We start from the raw sequence: 19,244 nt of genomic DNA on the forward strand, positions 1-19,244 counted from the left end.
TGAAAGATCTGTATGTTAAAAACTATGACACTGACGAAAGAAATTGAAGACACAAATAAATGGAAAAATATTCTGTGCTCACGAGTTTAAAGAATTAATGCTGTTAAAATGTCCATATTACCCAAAGCACTCAAGAGATTCAATGAAATTCCTGTCAAAATTTCAATGAAATTTTTCACAGAATTTGAACAAACAATCCTAAAATTTGTATGGAACACAAAAATATGAACAGCCAAGCAATCTTGAGAAAAAAGGACAAAGCTTGATATTACAAAGCTATAATAATCAAAACAGTATGGTATTGGCATAAAAACAGACTCATAGATCAATAGGACAGTATAGAGAGTTCATAAATAAACCCACATATATATGACCAATTAATTTATGACAAAGAAACCAAGAGTATACAATGGAGAAAGGACAGTGTCTTCAAATAATAGTATTTGGAAAACCGGACAGCCACGCGCAAAAGAATGAAACTAGACCACACAAAAATTAACTCAAAATGGATTAAAGACTTGAATGTAAGAACAGAAATCACAAAATTACCAGAAGAAAACATAGGCAGTAAGCTCCCTGACAATGGTCTTGGTGATACTTTTTTTTTTTTTTTTTTTTGATCTGACTCAAAAGGCAACAGCAACAAAAGCAAAAATAAACAAATGTGACTACAACAAATTATAAAGCTTCTGCATAGAGAAGGAGACTATCAACAGAATAAAAGTTAACCTAATGAATGAGAGAAGATATCTGCAATTTATACACCTGGTAAGGAGCCAATACCCAAAATATATAAAGAATTCATAAACTCAGTAACAACAACAACAAACAATTAAAAATAGGCAGAGGATCTGAATAGACGTTTTTCTAAAGAAGACACACAGATGGCCAACAGGCATATGAAAGGTGCTCAGCATCACTAATCTTCAGGGATATGCAAATCAAAACCATACTGAGATCACCTCACACCTGTCAGAATGGCTATTAGGAAAAGGAAAAGAAACAGTAAGTGCTGGCAAGGATGTGGAGGAAAGAGGAACACTTGTGCACTGTTAGTAGCAATGTAAATTGGTGCAGTCAATTTCCAGCCCCACCGGAACACAGTGTGGGGGTCCTTCAAAAAATTAAAAATAGAACTACCATATGATGATCCAGTAATTCCATTACTGGGTATTTACCTGAAGAGTATGAAAACACTAATTCAAAAAGAGATATGTACTCTTATGTTCACTGCAGCATTATTTACAATAGCCAAGGTATGGAAAGTACCTATGTGCCCATTGATGGATGAATGGATAAAAATATGGTATATGTATGAATACCCCTGAGCCATAAAAAAGAATGGAATCTTGCCATTTGTGGCAACATAGAAGGCCCTCCAGGGTATTGTGCTAAGTGAAATAAGTCACACAAAGAAAGACAACTACCGCATGATCTCACTTATATGTGGCATCTAATAAAGAAATGATCACACAAAATCAAACCAAGCCAAACTTATAGATACAGAGAACAGATTGGTGGTTGCTAGAGGGGAGGGGTTGGGAAGGCAGACAAAATGGATTGAAGCGGATCAAAAGGTACAAAATTCCAGTTATAAAATAAAAAGTCATGAGGACATAATGCATACAGCATGGTGACTACAGTCAATGACATTGTATCTCCAATTTGCAAGATGCAAAGAAAGTAAATCTTAAAAGTTCCTATCATAAGAAAGAAAAAAGAAAAAAAATGTAAATTTGTATGGTGACAGATGGTAACTAGATTTACCGTGGTGATCATTTCACAGTGTATACAAATGTGGAATCACTGTGTTCTATACCTGAAACGAATCTAATGTTGGATATCAAGTATATGTCAATAAAAAAATGGTTAAAGTATATTATTATATTTGGCTTATATAAATAATTTTGAAATGAAATCACCTGGAGAGTACTAAGTGGTCAACAAAAGTTAGCATCTATTATATGGCTTTGTTTGGCTCCCACAGTGCTTAATCTCTGCAAATCCTGAGTTGCATTTGAGAAGTTTACAAAAACTGCTGTCTGAGTTTAATGAGGTGTTTTACTTATGATTTTCCCAGGGCAACAAAATTCCTAGCTCTGCTGCCCTCTGATTCACCCATGTCAGGCTGAATCCTCTGAGCCTGGTGTTTAGTCATCTGGCATCCCTGCACTTTCAGCCGGGGGTCTAAGAAATCCATAGGAAACTAGATTATGTTATGTCTTCATTGTGTTATCTTTTTAAAGGAGAAAGAATAAAGGTTTTTGGATGTTGACAGGTTTATAGAAAGTCTGCCTCTATAATCTTGACAACAAAACAACGAGACAAACCTGAGCCTTGACTGAAACTTCTGATTTGCTCTGAAGAGACTTTGTGAATACTAGCTTAATTTAAAATGCCAGTGCGTGAGAACGACCAGGCCTGTGTTTTCTCTTGTTGAGAACACGTGAAGTTCCTCCAAAGTTTCTCCTTACGACTTTGTTTTCTACCATATTTGCAAGAACCCAGATTTCAAAGAAAAACGAACTCTTTTATTGTCTTGCTCTTCAGCCACAGCCAGATCACCTATCCATCCCCTGTCATTTTTCTCTCAGATCTGCCCATCAACCTCCACCCCACTTCCTCCACTGCAGGCAAGACTGTTCTTCCTGACCAGATCATCTTCCACTTTGATTTTGTCATTCCCTTGTATAAAGCCAGATTAAGGGACTAGCCACCCTGAAATCTATTTGTAGTACCAATCTATAACGGACTGCTAAAACAAAAATAAACGGAAAAGATGGTGCTAGCTAACATAACCCCCGTTTCATCTCCATATGGGTCTACTTCAGCTAAACTTCATACTCTGCTCAGTGGCCGACTTTTTAAAACACAATAAAAAGCAAAATTTCAAGTATCAAATTATTAGCTTCCCTAATAACTTTCATATTTTAACTGGCCCAGCCCGGACTTAAAATCAAGTCAGTGATTTTCAGTTGTTTATTGAAAAGAATCCAAAATCCTCATCTTGAACTCTAATTATAATAAGACTTACCCCAAATACTTTCTGACATCAGCTATTTCTTTAAACGTATTTTTTTTTAAGTTTATTCATTTATTATTTCTGAGAGAGAGAGAGAGAGAGACAGAGACAGAGAGACAGAGAGGAGAGGGCACACAAGCAGCGGAGTGGCAGAGAAACAGAAGGAGATACAGTATCTAAAGCAGGCTCCAGGCTCTGAGCTGTCAGCACAGAGCCCGAAGCGGGGCTCCAACTCACAAACACAAGATCATGACCTGAGTCAAAGTCAGATGCTTAGCTTAACCAAATGAGCTACCCAGGTGCCCCTCAGCTCTCTGTTTCTAAGGAGTTTATTTATGCACCTTCCTGATACTTGGGTTCTTATCCCTGCTCCTCATTATGCAGCCTTTTTCTGAACTTTAATACATAATGTTCAGCCAGGCAGTCATACCAGTAAGCCTCCAGATGCCCTTAAGTGGAAGCTTCTACCTGCCTGTAACCATACTCTAGACCCTTGGACCATTTGATCCAGTTTGACTGGATGAAGTTCATCCAGTTCGATTTGGATGAAGCAGTTGGAAGCTGATGACCCTAACAAAATATGATTTATTTGACTCACGATGGTGTGTGTGTGTGTGTGTGTGTGTGTGTGTGTGCGCATGCGCGCACATGTGAGTGTTTAATTTGAATCATGATTTACAAACCAAATTTCATATTAAAAATAAAATCTGAATTCCTGGCTTTCCTTGAAAAAAAAAAAACTAATGAATTTGGTAATATTAGGATAATATTCTTCCCTGTCAACAATTCTCCAGACTCAAGCAGAGCTTGTCCTTCAAGACAGACTTGTGCTTTTCAGTTCTGCACAGCACCTCTGCACCATTTCACTTTATTCTCTTATCTGCTTGGCCTTTGTTGGCATTTGAATAAAATCTCTGGTAGTAAAAATGCTACCTAGATACTCTGCCTTGCAAGTAAATCTTTCTTTACCATTTCAGAACCAACATTTGGACTGTTTGTTTGAATTTCTGTGTGGCCCATGGACCAGTAGCATCAGCATGAGCCTAGAGCTTGTGAGAAATGCAGAAATCAGGCCCTTCCCCAGACACACTGAATCAGAATCAGTATTTTCAGGTTACCCGGGTGATTCATATACAAGTTAAAGTTTGAGAGGCAGTGGGTTACTTCCTTTTTCCCTTTTCTCTTTAACTCTGGCCTCCAATTTGGAAACCAGACACAGGTTTCCAGGTACTGCTCCCAGGTAAAAATAAACTGCTCAAATTTAATCCCTAGATTTAGAACATATTTTGAAAAGTTGTCCATCCTTCAATGTAAGGTTCAAATTTATGTCTTGTCTATGGAGCTTCCCCCAAACACTCAAACACATTTTATACTTTTGCATTTGAGTCCCAGGAGATTTTAATTGCAGCTGGCTAAGGCACCATATCTGCATTGTCCCTAAGAGCTGCCTTCCCAGAATTTGTGGCAAGTGCCCCATTTTTCATATCTTGGGGAAAACTTAAGGTCTAGAAAAGGAGGAATAGAGAATTCTCTCTCTGGGTGGGCAAGATGGCAATCTCAGTTTTCTTGGGATAGTGCTGGTTTACACCTGACATACAGGTATTTTTCTGATTAGCAACCCTTTTCATTCTCAAAAGTGTCCCTCTTTTGGCTGATAAATTATAGTCACATCCTATTGATATCTCCCTCCAGTTCCTGTTTTCTATTATGTGATCTTCCTTGGTCAGGCTTGGAGTCATGGGAAGGAAAGTGTTCTTTCCCATCAACACTCTTCAGGCATTTAACAACAGAAGGTTAATCCAGACACAATGTTAAGCATTTTTTTAAAGAACCTATTATTAAAATATGTTGAATTATTTTTAAAAATCAAATATCTGTGAATATTCTTGTTAAGAAGTAACAAAAGAGGGACAAAAACATTTCATTGTTTTCTGTTATTCGTATCTATTTAAAAAACACTAATATTAGGGTAAGGAATTTTTGGTGACTAGGTTCTTCTAATGAAGGAAAAAAAACAGACAACGCGTAAGTTGTCTGTGCTGCCACTGAAGGGGTATCCTGGATATCTGGTTCACAGAACCAGTTCTGAGGTAGAGGAAAAACTCCTTCATTTTGTCAGTAGAAAGCTGTAGACTGGCCCATCGTGTCTAGCTCTCCCATATTTATCTCCTGGTGATCGCTTTAGTTTTTCTCTTCCATCTCTTTTTCCACCTTCTTGGCAAGCCCCCCCCATCCCTAAAATAGAGCTGCCCCACCATTACCACCACCACACATCACAACCACCACTATGGCCACCACAGGCAAATAATGATAAAGCCACAGTGAAAGGAGACCAATGTCCGCTCAGTTAGATTGTGGGCGAATTGTTTTCCCCTCTCTTCCAATGCCTCTCAAGTCTAGTAGAAATCACTGATATCTTATTCAAATGAACTCTGCAACTACAATTTAATTTAATTTTAAAAAAAGTAATAATTTAAATAAAATTTTGTTCTAGAAATAGGAAAGCACTTTAGTATGAGATCTTGAACTGAGTCAGAGCAACACAATCATGTCCACTTCTTCGGTGTTTATTGTGAAGGAAAATAGAGTAAGAAAAAAAAAAGATTCCAAACTCTAAGACTGATCTTACAAAAAGGATATTTAAAATCATGATTCAGTCTCAAGATGCTACACGAAACGAGGGTGGGGGAGTTGAGACAGCTTTTCCAAATAAAAATACCTCAAAATAAAAGAAAAAAAATTCTGTTCAAAAATTTATCTGCTCTCTACGATTTCCAAAAATTACATGGGCAAATTCAGCAAACAAACTACATCCAGCCAGACAAAAGGCAGTTGTGCAGAATGCAGATGTTGTAAATTCTGTTACGCAGTATGAGGTTTAATGTCACTTAACCACAGTCTCCCACTCTGTGTGTGTCCGCTGTGCCTTCCTGGCTCATTTAGGGCCATCGCCACTTTTTCTGTTGCATGAAGATTCTCTCAAATACCAGACAGAGATGAAGCTATTAAGTGCAGACTAATTACCAATATGAACAGGAGATTCCTGTTTTCTGATATTAAAAAAAGTATTAGAATCTTTCTAGCAATATATCTTTAATTTTTTTTTCTATTTTTTAATTTAAATTCAAGTTAATAAAGATACAGTGTAGTCTTGGCTTCAGGAGTAGAACCCAGTGATTCATCTCTTACATATGACACCCAGCGCTCATCCCAGCAAGTGCCCTCCTTAATGCCCATCACCCATTTAGCCCATCCCCCCACCCACCTCCCCTCCAGCAGCCCTCAGCTTGTTCTCTGTATTTAATTTTTTTCATGTTTACTTATTTTTGAGAGAGAAAGAGAGACAGGGAGACAGAGACAGAGCGTGAGCAGGGCAGGGGCGGAGAGAGCGAGGGAGACAGAATGTGAAGGAGGCTCCAGGATCTGAGCTGTCAGCACAAAGCCCGATGCGGGGCTTGAACTCATGAACTGTTAGATCATGACCTGAGCTGAAGTCAGAGCTTAACCGACTGAGCCACCCAGGTGCTCCTGTTCTCTGTATTTAACCGTCTCTTATGGTTTGTCTCCCTCTCTGTTTTGTTTTGTTTTGTTTTGTTTTTAGTTTATTTGTTTATGTTGAGAGACAGAGGCAGCACAAGTGGGTGAGGGGCAGAGACAGAAGGAAAGAGAGAATTCCAAGCAGGCTCCACACTGCCAGCACAGAATCCGATGCAGGGCTCGAACCCACGAAGCTGTGAGATCATGATCTGAGCTGAAACCAAGAGTCGGACGCTTAATCAAATGAGTCATCCAGGCACCCCAACTTCCCTCTCTGTTTTTATCTTATTTATCCTTCCCTTCCCCTATGTTCATCTATTGAGTTTCTCAAATTCCACCTATGATATCTGTCTTTCTCTGACTGACTTATTTCACTTAGCATAATACCCTCTAGATCCATCACGTTGTTGCAAATGGCAAGATTTCATTCTTTTTCATTGTCGAGTAGTATTCCAATTATTAAATAAAATATTGAGAACATATGAAAAAATAATATAACACTTGTACACTTCATCATATTTTTAAAATGTTGACAACTTGCTACATTTGCTTGAATTTTTTAAGTAAATAAAACATTCCACGTATAGTTCGGGACATATAAACTACTCCATTTCTTTCTTCTTGGTCAATCCTTAAAGTCAACCACTGTCTAAAATGTGGTTTGTACCCTTTCTACCCATGTTTTTGCGATTTTACTACATGTAGACATTAATACATTATAGACAATAAACACCGCATGGTTTTAAAATTAAACAAGGCTTACTGTCTATATCATTTTTTAACTTGTTTTACTCATGCAAAAAATGCCTTTTTACCCTAATTTCCCATCTTACTCATGTATTTCAAATGTGTTCATATTGATACATGTAGACCTATTATTAATTCATTTTAAATGGATATGGCATTTCTTTTGATGCATTTATTACAATTCATCTGTCCATATTTCTACTGAAGGTTTAGGGCTCTTTCCCCAACATCTTTGTACCCTGCCTCCATGTGGATATCAGGAAAGAGATTTTCAAAGCTCGAGTATATATCGAAAACTAGTAGTGAAATTTCTAGATGGGAGGCGTGGATTCTAACTGTAGTGAGTATTGCTCAAGTGATGTCTAAGATAGTTGTATCTGTTTATATCAGTACCAACAATGTGAGAGAGTTCCGTTTCACCAACCATTGGTATATTGGGCTAATTGATTTATTTGACAATCTGATGGTATGAAAAGCTCCTCTTAATTTAATTTGCATTTGCTTGAATACCACTGAAGTATTTTTTTCATGGTAATTGAACGTAATTGTTTCTCTCCTGCAAATCACCTTATTTATAACCTCTTATTCTTCTGTTGCTTTTTTGCTTCTTTTTTTCATGAATCTGTGGAGTTACCTTTTAGATTCTTAATATTTATTTAGAAGTTAAATATTTTCAAATATTTTTCTTAATGTCTGGCTCGCCTATGCAATTTGCTTTATTGTATTTTTGGTTGACAAGTTTTTAATTTTAATGCAGTTATTTTAAAATGTTCTTATTTTTAAAAATTTTTACTACCTTGTATGAGAAATTCTTCCTGTATTATATACTCCCACGGTTTTTTCTGAAGTTAAAACTTTTCAAGAGTAGGGCCTTGATTTCCTTATATAGGAAACTGATACCTTATTTTTCCTAAATGGGTAGCCAAAATGTCCTGGCTTTTTAAATTGGATGGTCTGTCTTTTTCCCACCAATTCCTGTTGTTACCCATTTCTTATGCCAAATTTCTATAAGTGAAGGCACATTCGTTTCTGGCCTCAATCACAGCCACCTTTTAAAAATCACTTTCTGCAGGGGCGCCTGGGTGGCGCAGTCGGTTAAGTGTCCGACTTCAGCCAGGTCACGATCTCGCGGTCCGTGAGTTCGAGCCCCGCGTCGGGCTCTGGGCTGATGGCTCGGAGCCTGGAGCCTGTTTCCGATTCTGTGTCTCCCTCTCTCTCTGCCCCTCCCCCGTTCATGCTCTGTCTCTCTCTGTCCCAAAAATAAATTAAAAACGTTGAAAAAAAAAATTTAAAAAAAAAAATAAATAAAAATCACTTTCTGCAAAATTGTTAAACTCTTTTAATTATTATAGCTTTTTAACAAGTTTTACAATCTGTATCTCAAGTCCTTCATCTTATATTTTTCTCAAACTTGTCTTGATTCCCCTATTGTTTTCCTTAGATTTGGAGTGTTTCATTGCTGTGTTGATTTCATTTTCAGTCTTTCTTAATTATCTTTTTGCATGCTGAAATTTATTTTCATATTTATCCTGAGGGGTAGTTCTTTTATCTTTGTGTTTATTTTTTCTATATTCATTATTCCTCATCCAGAAGCTTTACAGTTGCCTCCAGTAAGTCCTTAGCTTCCAATCTAGAATGTCTTATCTTGGCAGCCTGGGGTCCTGCCCTACCAGGACAATGCAAATCCAATCATCTAGCTGGATCCAGTAGCTTGAGTCAGGTGCTGGGTGGGAGGCTGCGTGTCTGCCTCCTATGAATGCTGCCACAGACAGTCGTCTGTCTTTTCCCCCCTCTCCCCACAGCTGCAAGAAAACTACTCTCTGGCACTTAGTTTGGCTCTTTGAACCTGACCTCAGGATGATGTGGGAGTATTTTGAACCATTAAGTTCTCACCTTTACTCCGCCTGTTTGTTTGTCTTACCCATTCTGGTCTATGGAAGCATGTGTTTGCTTTGGGTGTAGCGTGGAGAAGGGGTTGGGGTAGAGGGATCCTAACTGTACAAACTTCATCTACACTGCGGATCATGAACTTTATAGACAGGAGAACTTATTTAAAAGGTGAAGACAGGGGCGCCTGGGTGGCTCAGTCGGTTAAGCGTTCGACTTCAGCTCAGGTCACGATCTCATGGTCGGTGAGTTCAAGCCCCGCGTCGGGCTCTGGGCTGATGGCTCAGAACCTGGAGCCTGCTTACGATTCTGTGTCTCCCTCTCTCTCTGCCCCTCCCCCATTCATGCTCTGTCTCTGTCTCAAAAATAAATAAACGTTAAAAAAAAAATTAAAAAAAAAAGGTGAAGACATCTGCCAGGTAAATGGACAAATGTGTTTTTCTGACCTATGAATAAGTAAAAGGATGGGAAAATAACACTTATGAATGTCCACTACGTGCCAGATACAATATTTGGTGTTCCACTGACTTAATGTGCACCCAAATTCTTTGAGGTACATTTTGTAATTCTAAGTTCAACTAGAGATTAGTGATCACATTGCTAGTACGTGGTAGAGCTGGGATTCAATCCAAGCAAAAATGCTCCGAGAGCATATATTTTTTATTTATTGCTCTATTCCTGCACTGAAAGCAGTGCCTGGAACATACGAAGCACTCAGGAATATTCCTTGAATAGATGTTTTCTTCTCACAGTTTTTCTGTGTTCTCCCTACAGTTGTTTCTATTTATAGGGCTTGATCCTTCTAGAAAACTCTCAATCGTTATCTAAACATAGAATTCTTCAGCATTAGGAACTTCTTTACTTTGCCTTGTTTTCTTTTTTGTTTTCTCTCCCACTTGTCTGGCACCGGCTATCTTAACCCTCACCCCAGTGGGGGAATGTCTCTACATTTTTCCCGGAGCTCACATCTCTCTTGCCAGTAAACAAGCATTGGAGCTAAAACTTTTCCTGCATAGGTTACTTCCTCACAGCCGACACTTTCATGCTTCCCCAGGCCCCATTTAACAATAACACAGTCGTATCTTGTCTTAACCACCTCAACCAAGTGCAGCCAGGGTACCTGCTGCAGAGGTAGGAAGGCAAATGAAGCTATGACTAGGCAATTTGGATAACGGTTTTCCTCCACAAATTCCGACTGTCAAATTGTCTTGGGAAATGTGGCTGATTATACTTAAAAATCACCTCGGTTCTCTTTTAAATTATATCTCCAGATGGAACTGGAATAAAAATTAGGCTTTAAAATATAGTTTCTTTTGCCCCTTCCCTCCTTTTTTAATGACACTCTGACTGGTATTAGGGAGCAATTCGGCTGATGAATTAGTACGTATGTGGGTATGATCTCTCAGCACAGCTGGAGAAAAGCAGGACCAATCACAGGCCTCACTCACTGCAATTGATTTTCTAAAGAGGACACAAAGCAATTAAGAAAGGAGAAAAATCATGCATTTTAAATCTGTCTGCTACAAGAAAAACACTATTATTATTTCACAGAGCCTGTAAAGGGCTTTGCGTGGTTTGTGATACACCTACCTTTTCTGACGCAGTGATTTCTCAAGACTCAATCCATACTAATTGCAAGGCTTACCATGACTAGAAATATTCTCATGTTGGAAGATAAAGAGTAAGGAGGAGCTCAACCACACAGTCAAGGGAAAAAACGAGCATTTCTTGTTTTTGGCCCAAATGGACAGCGGGGAAAGGCAACTGGTGGCGCCACTATGCCAATTACTGGGGAATGATTAACTCCTACTTTTCATTTCACCTCTGCAACTAATTAGCAACGGAGATACACAGTCCTCACACGCCACCCACACGGGGGAACCGGAAATGACCACAGAGCCCACCTCGTTCTCCGACCTGAGAATGCATTAGAGGGCGATCAGAATGCAGTCTGTGAAGTGACAGCTTCAGAATCATGAGGAGTCTGTTAAGCGTGCAGTGTCTTGTACTCCATGTACAGAGGTTGTGATTTGAAAAAGTAGCTCAGGTGAATCTGAGGCGGCTGATCCACAGATCACATTTAAAACTCTTTTAAGAGTCTTATTCATTTTACAGATGAGGAAATGGGCCAGGGGCAGCACGACAGAGTCACTTGGGAAGTTTTTCAGAATGTGCAAGATAAGTCAGGGCAGCTGAGGCTATGCTGTGGCAAAGTCCTTAAATCTCAGCAGCGTAAAACAATCAGAGTCTAAGGCTTGCTCACACTATTTGTCCATCATGGGTCATGATTACCCTGCAATCCGGGCAGAGGGAGGCCTCATATCAACTTATGCTTTTGTACTCGAAAACCCAGAAAACGATGGAGTAAGGCCAACTGTGCACAAGCTTTTAAAGATCTGATATAAATACTATTAAAGAAGCAATATCCTTGATGGACTTGGGAGTCAGAGAGACTTGTGTTTACATCCTCTTACTCCCTATATAGCCTGTGTGACTTTGGACAAATTGCTTCACCTCTTTTAGACTCTGTTTGTTTGTCTATAAACTGGGTGTAATACTGAGTATTTCTAATGGCTGCTATGAGGTTTATAGCAGACGTTGATACTGATTATCATTACCAAACTAGGTATAAAAATGTACCACGGAAGGAAAAAAACTTACTCCAGCGTTCTTGTTCTGTCCCTTTACCATACTTGTCACTGTATTTGAAGTCCCTTCCTTTGATCATCTTCTTTCTCCTGCATCCTATCTTTCCTCCAAGATCTGGATTAAGTCTCCACATCCTTCTACTACTAGACATCACCACTCTCATTCAGCATAGTTATCAACTATCTACTGTGTGACTGGCACTATGTTTGATGCCAGAGAAAACAGAAATTAAACAGTATGCTCCATGCTTTTGAGGTATTTAGAGTGTACAGGAGAGGCAATGATAAAAGCAAAGTGGAACACGTACTATAACACAGGCTGAAGTATCCAAGATGCATCGAGAGCATTGAGGATGATTCCCAGTTTGTATCACTGCCTGATCTGCTTCCTCAAAAATGACAGAGCAAGAGGAGAGAGCATTTCAGGACAAGGGTACAGCATGTGCAAAGACAGAGCGGCGAGAATAGCCACGGATAGTCAATAGTAATCTAGGGACTGCAAATAGTGAAATACTGCTAACATGTAAAACATGAATGTGGGAGACAGGTACTTGGGTTCTGGGAGAGGGTTGTTAGGACAAATCAATGGCAAAATCTTAAACATCCATCAGTGTATACATGCTTTGTTTAGATATTTGTTTCCCCCGTAAGCAAAAGGGAATCACTGAACAACTTTGACCAGGGATACAACAGGACCTGGTTGGCATTTAAAAAATAGTGCTCTGGTAGGAGACATTGGGAAAAAGACTAAAAATGGTCCATGGGAAAGAGATATGGGACAGCCTAAAGAAAGCAGTGCCAGCAGGGAGATGAAGAAGCAGACGGGAGGGGGGATTTAGGAAGTGAGGCAACAGGGGGGCCTGGGTGGCTCAGTCGGTTAAGTGTCTGACTTTGGCTCAGGTCATGATCTGGTTCGAGCCCTGCGTTGGGCTCTGTGCTGACAGCTCAGAGCCTGGAGCCTGCTTCAGATTCTGTGTCTCCCTCTCTCTCTGCCCCTCCTCTGCTCGTTCTCTGTCTTTCTCTGTCTCTCAAAAATAAATAAACATTTAAAAAATTATTAAAAAAAAAAAAAAAAAAAAAAAAGGAAGTGACACGACATAGACTGATGATTTGAAGCACCTGAGATGACGCACAGGTTTCAGACCTGGGAATGGGGTGAAGGCTAGCAGGTTCTGGGAGATAAAGAAAACAGAAGGAGCAGCAGGTGGTGGACAAGCGGGACTGTGTGTGATTGAGGACATGGGGTGGGGGTGGGGCTGGAGGAGGATGAATCCCCAGAGATCCATCTGCCTTTTAATTACATGTCTAGACACAAATTATTTGTTTAAATCATTTGGTGTGTATTTATATACAACCTTAAATTTGTGGTTAATGTTTGCCACAGTGTGTACTGACTTTTCAAAAACTGTGCAGGCTTCTTGAAAGCAGAAACATTAATTTAAACTTATGCTTACATACCACAGTTCACTTAGCACAACACATTGGGCTTAGCAAGGTCTCATAAAATATTCATGAAAAAATATGTATCAAATTTGGATTTCCTCATTTTGTTCATCTACCACATTACTATTAGCATGACTTCTGCCTTTTTTTTTTCTTGCCCTACATCATTTTGATGCTCTTTTGTGACTGAAGTGCTTACTTTCATGGAGTTTACAGCATTTCCCCCCATATCTTAAGTCCCTACTATGCTTTAAACCAACATGTAGAACAATATCAATTATTCCTATTGAAAGGCTTGTTTGACTTGTCCCTTCCAAAGTTCAGTATGTTTTCTTGGAGTTTTTCCCCTTTGCTCTTCTTTCACTTGTAATCATTTTAAATTCTCTCCCCTTCATTTTCATTTTCTCTGTCAGAACTTCCTCCTTCTGGTACATCCTTTATCACTTACAAGGTTACATTTCTCTACAAGCATGATATTTTCCTGTTTTGTTTTTGTTTTAGATTTGGCACCGTAAGTCTGTCATTTGTATCATTTCTTCTATTTATTATAATTTCTATTATAACTTTGAAACTCATGACATATCAGATGAATATATTGTGAGGGAAATGCAGGTAGCACATGACAGTGCAGATATAGAGCTGCCCTTAATGCCATAGTCCCTCCCTCCCTAACCCATGTCGTGACTGCGCACTAATGCTCTGCTGTGTTGACTCTGCCATTCTCTTTTCTCTCCAAGTCTCTCTTGGTGTAAAATATTTTGCAGAGAGATCCTGGAGTATCTGAGAGATAATTAAAATCTGGTTTCGGTTTTATAACCAATTAACTAGGACATGCTGCTCAGTTTCTGTGTGGCTGTTTCCCCTCTCTTTATCTCAAAAAGGGGTTCTAATTAGGGATAAACCAGGGAAAAGCCAGACCGAGTGAGATACGACTGGAAGAAATGCACTCTATACACAGAAAATATTATTGCTCAATTTTCTCCTCTTACTGCTCCTCAAAAAACCCTGGCCTTCTTCTTATCTTTTTGTATTATTAATAGAAAATCAAAGAAAAACCAAGAATTGGAAAAATGAGTAAGGGAATAGTAGAGGGTACTGAGAAAAGTAAAAATTAACAAGATGCTAAAAACAGTAATAAAAGAACACAATTGCACAGAGGATATCACTGAAACTATGGCATATGGCCTACGCCAATTTTAACTTTTTATCAGGCAATATTTAAGAAAGTTCCTTTCCAAATTGAGAAAAATTCAGTGCAATTATTAATTTCATTCAAATATTTACATAAATATGAATTATATTCCAGGCTTGTTTTATTGATCACTAGCTACTCACTGGAGAAGGACTAAGACTACCTTTATGTTTATATCATAATTAAAAACTGATGTTTCATTTTAAAGCAATAAGAAAGTGTGATTCCTTTAGTAATGTGACATTTATCCCAATGTATTAGGAGTATACTTATTACCATTGTGGAAGCTATAAGAATACAGATATTCAGTTGCGGTTGAGATCACAGCTCTGGAGTCAGACAGATGTTGACTGGAAACATCTATACAGCCACATTTTGGTAATCTGTTTACTTGTTTCTGTCTCTGTTTCTAATCTGCAGAACTGGACTAATAATAATACCTAATTCATAAGGATTAAATTTGAGCTTCTGTTTGACTTATGCCCATGAGCATAGTCTCCTTTGCTACGAAATATTTCCATGAAAACATTGAAAAACACAGTCTTAAAATTTCTTCCAACTAGAAGATCGTAAGACGCCAATCGAATGCCATGACTCATAATGAACACTTGGGTACAGGTGTGAAGGGAAGGTACAGCATATGCTGACAAGCTGACATGACCAGCTTGTACAGCTGAAACTCTGGGACATTCAGCAAATGACACACATGTAAGACTGCTCCTTTGGTTCTCATATGCCCATCTGCAGTAGTTAGAATCACTGCAATTTTCTAACTTGAAGACGTTGAACAGCAAGAGGTCAAGTGAGGAAATGGCTAAGATACACCCCTTCTGTATTTTGACCTTCTAAAGTATTATCACAAGGAGAAATGCCTGAGTTGTTGATAATGATCATCAAGCCACACTTTATATAACTATTCGAAATAGAGGGTAAATCTTCAAAAAATACAAAATACAGAAAAGACTAAAACATAATCACTGGGAAAGCATGAAGTCTGAGTTCCTACAGAATCTGTGTTTAAATCCAGTTTCCATAGCATCTATGTGAACTTTGTTGGGTCACATACTTTGTGCATCAGCTTCCCCAAGTGGAAAATGAGAATGATAGAACATACATGACTGTCTTATAGGTTTGTAATGAAGGTTAAATGAGATAATTCAGATAAAGCAGCTGGCAGAATGCCTATAACAGAGGCATGTTCTGCAAAGGGAATTCCTTCTCCTTCCCTCTGAATATTATATTGCAAAATTACTAAGGGTCTCTAATTGTTAATGCCACATTTCTTTTTTTTTAATGTTTATTTATTTTTGAGAGAGAGAGAGAGAGAGAGAGAGAGCGCGCATACAAGAGCGTGGGAGGGGCAGAGAGGGAGACAGAGGATTCGAAGTGGTCTCTGAGCTTTCAGTGGGGCTTAAACCCATGAATCATGAGATCATGACCTGAGCTGAAGTTGGCTGCTTAACCTACTGAGCCACCCCTGTACATTTCTAAACTGCGATGGAATTAAGGTAAGGGTTAAGGCCAATCTATAGAAACAACTCAATAAGCAGTAGAAAAATGAAAAAAAAAAAAAAAATCAGTCAATAATTCATTGTTCTGACATTCACGCAGAATTATTGTATTTTTATAAAGCAAAATTGATTTTTTGTTTTGCTTGAATTCTTTAGTTGTTCTGCTACTGGCTGTTTAGAAGCATAGGGTTCTTCAGTTTGGTCATCTGAAAGTTACAATAAAGTGATTTGCATCCATGTCAAAATAGCCTCTACTTTAAGTTCATACCCTCCAATGCCCCATATTGTTTGAAAAAAAAAGTTCTGCTTTCATTGTAAGCAACAGTTAAAATACTATTGAGTTTATTTAGCAGTTGATTGAATGATTAAATATGCATTTGAAGTAGTCAAAAATGAAATCATGCTATTGTACTAGGAAAAAAACCTCACATTAACACTGATTGAATTTTAACAAATGAGTTGATTAGTGGAAAAGGAAAGAGGAACACAGTTCATCAAATGCAACTTGATGCCAGGTCCCTGGTTTCTCCACAGACCTAATGTACTCCTGTCATAGTGCCTTGAAAAAAAAAATTAATGACTGCATTCCTCAACAAGAATATACTTTCTGATTAATGAATCATGCACTGAAACCTCTGCTTTTTATTTAGTTAGTTGTTCTCCCTTTCAACGAATTTATATATGCACTTCCTCTGAAAATTATGGAAGATAATCAAAGTGTCATGCACATGTATGTCAAAGGAGCAGCACAAATGATATATAGTCATAGCGTAAGTTTGTACTGACTAGCTTGATTTCTTATTTTCTCTGCCATAAGTAAGGATTTAGGCTGAAACTAATCCAGAAATATTAAACTATAGCAGGGGTCCAGGTATGAACCAGGATGTATTCATGATAGAATGGTAGAATTCAGCCAGGTCTGGGGGGCCCACAGGACCAGGGGAGTTTGAAAGAGGAGGCCATCATGCACACTAGACAGAGTAACAAGTCTTTGAAGGGGGTTCAGATAGAGCAGCATTCGCATTAGAGTCCCATGTCTGTAACTGCCAGAGACTCGTATAGGAGTCCTCAGAAGTAGCTGATACGGGAAGCAGAAGGGGTTGAGAAAAAGATTAATCACACAAAATTTGAAAAACAAAACCAACTAAACCAAAGCAATGGACAGGGCCTATTGTTTTCACTAGAAATTCTTTAAGGCTTTGAGGGTTCAGACAATGTTTGACCAAAAAGGGTGGGAGTCCTTCCCTTCCTCAACAGGGAATTGTGAGTCATCATTGTGAGAAGAGAGAGGCCCAGCCTGGGAGGCTGCTACAGCTGGATGGCTGCCCCCTGCACGAGGCAACAAGTAGCCAGGGGCAGTAGAGGCCAGGCCCTTCCCCAGCTTTACAGGCAGAGGAGACCTTGGTAGAATCAAAAAGGATTTTTCATTAGCTCACATGAATTTCCTTCAGAGATTCCTAGATCAGTGGTAGGCTTTTGAGGAGACTGAAAGATCCACCATATTATAATTACTGTGATTCTACTTCAGCGTAGACTGGTAAAACCTTGATTAATATTTGTTAGAGAACATCAGAAAGCCATCATGGGGTGGTGGGAACTGCACCAGCTGTGGGTGAACACATTTAGGGAGACTCTTGCTGCCCTACTTACTGTGTGCCAGCCACTACTGATGAATGCTTATGCATTTAATCTTCACAACAAGCCTGTTACTCTCCCAGGCTTACATACAAGAAAACAGAAGCCCAGAGAAGTTAACTGATTTGCCCAAGTCACACAGCTTGTAAGTGGTATATCTGTGACCTAAAGCAGAGAGTTTAGCTCCAGTGATTGTCCTCCTACCAAGTAACACTCATTATGCTCACTAAATGCTTGCTGATTCAAATCATTTTACCACGGGATTAAAAATGTCTTGGGTTTATTGTTCTGGACTTTGACTACACTTAAAAGCAAACAGAAAAATGCTTGTAAGTACACCGAACTGAAATAAGATCTCAAATGATTGGAACATGGTACAATCATTTATTAAATTTTCTAATTAACTGAGGAAAATTACATCATGCTTTCAACGTTTTCTCATTCCATAAGGAAACTAAATTTCCAGGAGGTTTAGTGGCCCACACTGAACCATGGAGCTGACAAGTAAATTAGTCTGTGCTAGACCCTGGGGCTCCCGGTTATTCTTCTAGCTCTTTCCCCAGTATCCCAAAGCTGCCTGGCCTTGGGAGATGGGATCGTGCTAACCCAGGGTCGTCCCTGGAGATTGATAACTAGAATGACAAGATCTCAAGGGTTGTGCTTCTTTTGTTCTTTGTCTCATCTGGTTAACCAGAAAGAGAACAATTCTGATTGAATATGTTATTTAATTATTCTAGTTAGTCATACTGAGGATCAACCAACTTTAACCATTAAAAAGGGGAAAAGTGGACAAAACACAATGTACGACCATCCTGACTTCAAACTCAGAGTGGCACCACCCATCCAGTTCTGAACCAGGCAATTACACAGAAACTATTAAAGGACAGCTAAATAAACCAGGAAATCCACCAGCCTATTCTCCAGGTTCACTTACCTTGGTGCGAGGGATGATTGGCAATGGCAGTAAAACCAACAGAGTGAAAACTACCAGGAAAAACTTACGATAAACTAGAACATAGCTGAGGACGTTCATTGTCCTGAGCAGACACGTTTGATAGTGCTCTTCTCAAAATAAGGCAGGTGTTAAATAACCAACACGGATTAATATTTCTCCAGCCCATCATCATAATTTACTGCACTAGATGGTTCAACATGAGTTAAAATTAAATCTTGATTTTTTATTGTTTTACTGTCACAATTAACATGGAGAGAGAAGCCCGAGTGTTCGTAAGAAATCACATGCCACTTGCTGGTATGGATTTTGAAAGATACAACTGATTTTCCCTATTTAATTTGTTCACATTAACTAGAACATTTATTGGCCATATCTAGGGGAAGGCAAAATAGGTTTGTTGATGTTGCCCACAGTGAGGCCCCTCTGCCCCTTTCGATGTCCCCTGACTTCCGGGCTCCATATTTGGGTGGTGCCTTGAGCAATCTCTATCAGATGCCCCCAGTGCCCTTTTTAAGAAAGTGCATTTTCAGTGTGTGAATTGAAATAGCAATTTCCAGCAGTAGGAATTTCAGTGTATGGCAGTGTGAAAGGTAAAGGTTTTGGTACCGATTTTTCTAGGGCTTCTCAGGTAATGTGTTGAGGCAGCCCTCTGCACTGCCTATGAGAA

At 39.0% G+C, this 19,244-nt stretch overlaps 1 protein-coding gene across 1 annotated transcript in view; it reads right to left on the bottom strand.

The window, feature by feature from the left end:
- Positions 1 to 18,661, bottom strand: part of SLC13A1 (solute carrier family 13 member 1) — a 96,373-nt gene extending 77,712 nt beyond the window's left edge. The window contains exon 1 of the mRNA XM_060633005.3: positions 18,557 to 18,661. Within this exon, the coding sequence (XP_060488988.2) occupies positions 18,557 to 18,655 (99 nt within the window). The 5' untranslated portion in view covers positions 18,656 to 18,661. The remainder of the gene's footprint in view (positions 1 to 18,556) is intronic.
- Between the last annotated feature and the right edge of the window lie 583 nt (positions 18,662 to 19,244).

The sequence above is a fragment of the Panthera onca genome, chromosome A2 (assembly GCF_046562875.1).
Source record: "Panthera onca isolate mPanOnc1 chromosome A2, mPanOnc1 haplotype 2, whole genome shotgun sequence".
NCBI lineage: Eukaryota > Metazoa > Chordata > Mammalia > Carnivora > Felidae > Panthera > Panthera onca.